This window comes from Trachymyrmex septentrionalis, unplaced genomic scaffold (genome assembly GCF_001594115.1).
Source record: "Trachymyrmex septentrionalis isolate Tsep2-gDNA-1 unplaced genomic scaffold, Tsep1.0 scaffold88, whole genome shotgun sequence".
In the NCBI taxonomy this organism is placed as follows: Eukaryota; Metazoa; Arthropoda; class Insecta; order Hymenoptera; family Formicidae; genus Trachymyrmex; species Trachymyrmex septentrionalis.
The window spans coordinates 793,676-800,198 of NW_017306070.1; the positions used below are offsets into that span (position 1 = coordinate 793,676).

General features: G+C 31.3%; 1 protein-coding gene across 1 annotated transcript in view; it reads right to left on the reverse strand.

Annotated features, from left to right (window-relative positions):
- The window catches only part of LOC108755537 (sodium channel protein 60E-like), a 90,687-nt gene that overhangs the window by 18,917 nt on the left and 65,247 nt on the right, over window positions 1–6,523 (reverse strand). Inside the window, exons 5-6 of the mRNA XM_018498600.1 lie at window positions 2,864–2,941; window positions 135–276 (exon numbers count right to left, since the gene is read on the reverse strand). Of these exons, the coding sequence (XP_018354102.1) occupies window positions 135–276; window positions 2,864–2,941 (220 nt within the window). The remainder of the gene's footprint in view (window positions 1–134; window positions 277–2,863; window positions 2,942–6,523) is intronic.

Genomic DNA, 6,523 nt, shown 5'->3' on the forward strand with positions numbered 1-6,523 from the left:
AAAGATTTTAAAAGAAACTCATTTTATCTAAAAGACACGTCGAAGGAATTTGAAAGCACGAAAAAGCGCACAACTTTCGTTACAGTCTCCATTTATACCACGAAATGAACAAGACAAATCTTTCAGACGACAACCTTGTTGTAGACATCCTCCCAGTAATCCAAGGTAATCAGTTGAAAGGTTGTGAGCATCGACCACAGGAAATTATCGAAGTTGGTGTAACCGTGGTTTGGATTAGGGCCAACACAGAGACAAGTGTAGCTTTCGTTGCAATGCCTGGAAAATAGGAAAGACCCACATTGTCGACACTGTAATATCCGTGATAACCGTGAGAACGTTTCAAGTGTTCGCAGTATACATGTCATCAAGTGTGGAAATATTACTCGTCACGGCCTTTACCGTGTCAGTATTCGCGGTCAGTCCGCGGCAGTTATCGACTATATGTGACCCGCATTTGTTAGGCAAGAATATTTAACGCCTCATTATCTCGTAAAATTAAAATTAGAAAATCGCAACAATGTAATTCTTGTCATCATGTTTTACAACGTTTCATCCCCCGGAAACAAAAAAACATACGTCGTGCTGGTCCTGTCATTTATTCATTTTTTTCTTACGCCACATTTTTTACATAATTAAAAGATAACAATTATTCATTAATGAAATCTGGATATTGCAAGATATTTAGATATCAAGTGATAGCCATTAAATATCTGTGTGTTTCATGAAAAAAAAAAAACAACAGATATAAAAACCGGTTTTGCTGAAATATCTAAAAATTTAGTTTAAGATACAGAAAAGTAATTTTGTTTGAACCATCAAACTATTTGCAACATTGTTATCAATAGCTAAGCATTCTACGCAATATTGATGGTCCAATGAAATTATTTTCAGATCTGTATCTAACTAAATTTTCAAATATTTCAGCAAAATCATTTTTTCTGTGTACAATTATAAAAATCGGTGAAATACCCACGGAAAATTGTCATAAGTGTAATATTTCCACGGACGAGTCCTTCACAAGGATGTCTCATTGAAACAGCCAAGAAACTGTTAGCTCTGGACATATCGATCGAATAAAAAACCTACTTTCCACGGAATACCGCACCGATATATCGAAAGAGTAGCCGTAAAGTTTGTGCGCCGCTGTAAAGTAGTAAAGCTTTTGCAAACTTATTTATACGAGTCGGGCGAATTCCGTCGCGCATACGTGTGCTCGGCGTAATCATTTGGGGAACGTATATGCTTCCCAAAAATCAATAGATATGGAGGTGCTTTCACACGTTCGCCAAAGTATATGAAATAAACCGATCTTACAAACGATATGTCTCGAGCGATTAGACATAACCGGATATCATAATGAAAATGTCCTTATACCACCCGTGATTAACTAGTAGCTATAACAAATAATCATATAACATCGTCGGCGATCATATGATCAGATAACAAATAATCATATAACGTGACAAATAATTACATAACATCGTCTGCAACAGTTCACCGATTTTATACAATTGCCGATAATCAATGATGATTTATGTTTTATCTAGAGTTGGGTAGTGTTAAGTTAAAAAGTTAAATAATTTTAGCTTAATTTACAATAAGTAAGAAACAATGCTTATACCAGTCGAAACTGAGCTTAAATGCTTTAAATAATTTCATGTGAATTTATATACTACGTTTGTAGTTTCTCGAATTGCGCTCTGAATTAATTTTCCGGACTCAGAAACGCAACTGAACTATCATAAATTAAATAACTTAGCTGATTTATCTCGTATATGATTTATCTCATTAATATCTACTGTTATTAAATTAATAAGATTATTTTCAATTAAACTACTGTCAGTATATTATTTTTAATGTACATACTTCTTGTTTCCGTACACACATCGATTTTTTTCCAAAGGACATGAAATCTTTATAATTGAGAAATTTTGGTAACTACTCTCTTCTTTTATACAATAGATACTTTATTTGGCTTCGGATAAATTTTTTTCATAGTATGGAAAATTTTAATCGAATTATTATTTTATTTAAAAAGACTACTGATTTTACACAATTGCTAATAATCAACAACGATTTATATTTTCATCGCGAACGAGTTCCTATTAGAAATTTCTGAACACTACTTCTATGTGTAAGATACGTTACGAAAAAAATTATTTTTTATAATTCTCACATAAATATAATTCCCTATGCAAAATTTTAAACGGAAGGATAACTAAAATTTCCAAAATAGGACAGAAAAATATGATATTGTATTAGCAGCATTAATAGTTTAGTTGCTAATAATATTGTTAATTTAACAACAAATATCATGCATGATATATACAGTATTATTAATAATAATGTAGTATTAATAAAGCAAATATTTTATTACAAGAAAAACAAGATATATCTATTTCATTATTACTGTTATTGAAGATTAATGTTTTATTAGACTATTGTTAGCTAATGTTATACACTTTTTTTTTTCATATACATTCTTCTTTCTATTCAGAAATTTTCTTTCCAAAAAGATATGAAATTCTTGAAATTAAAAACCAGTCTTCTTCGCAAATGCTTTATTCGACTTCAGGTAAATTTTTCCGCAGTAAAGAATAAAGAAATTTCCGTCGGGTTGTCGAAGACTACCGATTTCTCATCGAGAAAAATGGACGTGACGTTAAGAAATTTCGCTACAAGACACTGACATGTCGGTTCCGAGAAGCAGTAAAGCCATTTTTCTCGCTTCCTTTGCAATTTCATCGTGAGAGGAAAATCGAGTGGCACTCATCTAGAGATGTTGACGCGAGGTAACACGATCCACGCATCTTTCGAATTAGCTTATCTAAAGTGGAATCGGAGATGGCAGAGAGACACGAACCTGGCGCCGGTTACGTTGCCGCAGATGATCGGCTCCTCGTCCTCGTTGAACGCCCAGTTGGATGAGTTCCAAGTCCACCTGTTGGCGACACGAAAATTCCGTTAGCGTTTCTGTCTCGGATCCCCCAAGGCCCGCGACCTCCGGAGATTTAAAATGAGAGAATTACGTATCCAACCGTCTTTCTGTGTGTCGCGCAACAGTCAATTTATCAAATCAATTTTCCGCAATTTGCCGTTGTGCAATACGTGGGCGAATGAATCAAATCAGCTATGAATAATATTCGATAAAAAAACGTGATAATAACATATAGAAGATGGATGAATAGAATGAATAGCGCGTCCATAAGCGTACGATTATAAAGAATCCAATACTTTCGTCTTTATACAATATATTATGAATTGTGATTATTCTGTAATAGTGTATAATTTTTATATGTATAATGTTTCCTATTTTACAGAAATCATATCAGTTCCTTACTCCAAAAAAGACAAATCATGTAGTTTAATTACATTTAATGAGTTAATAAATAAACAGTACTCTATCGTCAAAATTAAAGTTATTCAAAAAGTCGTTAAAATTGTCACAACAAAAAAGATGAGATTTGATTAGTCAATAATTTTTTGTAATAAAAAAACAATTGAAATTCGGAAAATAGTTTTTCCTCTTTTCTGGGAAACTTAATTTGGCTAAACTTTTGAAAACATTTCATACTCAATTGTTAAGAATTTTTGCAAAAATATTCAAAATAATATCAAATAAATGCTCCTAAGTCGATTTTTATTGATAAAAAAAGATTTAATACCAAAGTGTTTAAATAAAGTTGTACAAATTTGTTTTGTTAAGAATCTGCTACTTGCAGTACAGAGTGAAATATACTCTGTACTGGTAATAATGTCAAAATGAGGATATGGTTCACGTATATATAAGAGTGTATAAACTTATGTGGAATCTGGCTTTGCAAAGTTGAAAACCAATGTAAAACTGAACAATTGATCTCGCTTTGCACTGCAAAATATAATATATAAAGGATACGTGTAAAGGGTACGTCTATTCCCTCCTCTTCTTAGACAAATGGGGGGAGGTTTAGAGGGTTTTGTCTCCTCCGACTGGAAGGGAAAGATTCGAGGGAGCAAAGTTTCCCAAGTCTCATGAATCAGGCAAGTACGTGATATGAGCATAGCCGAGAAGTAGGGAAAATCCCCTCTTTCCCGCTTATCATATTAATAACTTCTAATTTAAAAAAAAAAACACTGAAGAATTTAATATTAAAGTGCACAGTGATTAAAGAGAAATATATATGAATGTTTATTATCAGCAGCAATATACGTTACGGCTTTGCAGTTATGATATTGTACATATGATATTTTATGTAGGAGTCTGTTTAATGTTTCAGTTTTTTATATTTAATATAGGTATTGTAAAATCATCGATTTAGTAAAGTAATTTAATAGATGTATCATTATTTAATGGATGTCTTCATTTATCATTTGTGAAGATTCATGACACGTCCTACCTAGAGATTTTGCTAATCTTTTCGATATTCATTAGTTTCATATATTGTAGACTCATCGATTTAATAAGACAAACATTAATTAAATATACTCATATATATATTCATTTGTGAAGATGATTAAATTAATATATATATAAATTTATACATTTTTATTTTTTATATTAAATTTATTGTGATATTTTTTTTAAGTTTTCATTTTAATTAAAAAAAGAAGTTTTTTAATGAAAAAAATTAGTTTTATCGTTTTTTGGAACTTCACTTCAGCGATATAAAATTTTATTCAAACAGTTTTGACATTAAACGTTTTTTTTATTTATTTATGAAAATCTATTAATGACCTATTCATTTGACATAATTTCGAGTATTTCTGTCAAAATTTATGGTAATTGAGCGTGGGACGTTACCAAAAATTTATTTCTTAGTTTTTTGAGTGTACTACTTTGAAGTACGATATTATCAATCATTAATAGTAAATCAGTTCAATTATTAATAGTAAATCAGAAATGAGCGTCGGTCGATATTTATTCAACACAAAGTAAGATTAATTTCTCGTTTTCACTTAATGCTGTATTCAATTCTGATATTACGGTTCCAGTTACCTATATGATGAAAATGATAATCATGTAACCGCATTCAACGAGAATTAACACGGCGAGAATAAGCGTATTATTTGCTTATATGCGCTTACGCCTGTAGCAACGTTTTCTCGTCGTCTCGAGCAGCAAGATCATCGTATCGTTCATCGCTATCCATGACAGGAATACAACGCTACCAACTATTCAGTTTAACCAATGTGAAACAGTATATCCCACCAAGCGGAATAAATTGCCACATACTGTTTCACTGTCATTTATTAGAGAACTACAGATGCGATCGTTCTCTAACGAAAGTTGAATTTGCGTAAATCCTGAAGTAGAGGACTTCCTCTGATTAATATTAAATATTATTTCCTTTAAGTTATACGAAAAATAAATAAATTGTTAAAAGTACAATATATAAATTATTAAAATATAAATCATTTACTTAAATTTATTATTTTTTATTTTTATTCGTCACATTGTCTTTATATTGTTTTACAAGTTAATAAGTCTCACTTATAGTTACTTCGTTTTATATCAATTTATTTTGACCAAGTCTTGCAAAATCTAAATTTAACATGAGAGTAATTTTATTTAAAATTTTAAAAAGTAGAACAAATCCGTTATAGTATTTCATTGCCATTTGCTAAAGAGTTACAGATCGTTTTTTATTTGTGCAACCCTTAAACTAAAGCAACTGGATCTAATATGGGCGTCTTCTCAAGATGCCTTACTCACTGTTTGTAGGTACACACGATTATGTGTAATTACGTAGGTAATTACACGATTAATTTAACAGATAGTAGTAATAACTCGTACAGATTGTCCGTCTGACTTGATTACATCAGCTTATTGCTCAATTTGTTCATTCTGTTATCATCAGAAAAGCAAAATGTCGTAATCGTTACGTAATATAAAATAATTGCTTCCTATAACTATCAAAAGATGCTTATTAATTTTACATGCTATTGTAGCTTCATATTTATATTTTATAACGCTATACATATATTTAGTTTACATTTTTGTTACAACGTTTCGTTTATAATAAAAAAAAAATTCTTTGTAAGGTAGAACCAATTTGATCAATTTATAGACATACTGAATAGATTTATTTTGTAATGTTTTTTTGGATACTTTTGTTATTTCAAACCACGGATTCAGCTGCTAAGCATCGTGAAAGTAAGTAGATAAGTAGATAAGTTTATTGTTTGGAAAATTTTTCTTTATGTATTCTTATTCTTATTATTATTATTAGGCGTTAGGAACTCGAAAGCTCATTGCCGCAAATACCAAATCCCGCCACTGTTCCCGTCCCTGAGCCAGATCCCTCCATTTGTGACCCTCGTACCCCATTTCGTTAAGGTCCATTCTAATATTATCCTCCCATCTACGTCTTGGTCTACCCAATGGTCTTTTCCCATCCGGTTTACCAATTAGTACTTTATATGCAATTCGATTCTCATCCATACGCGCCGCGTGACCTGCCCATCTTAATCGACGCGATTTTATGACATTAATAATATCCGGACTATTATATAATTGATGTAATTCTGCGTTGTATAATTTTCT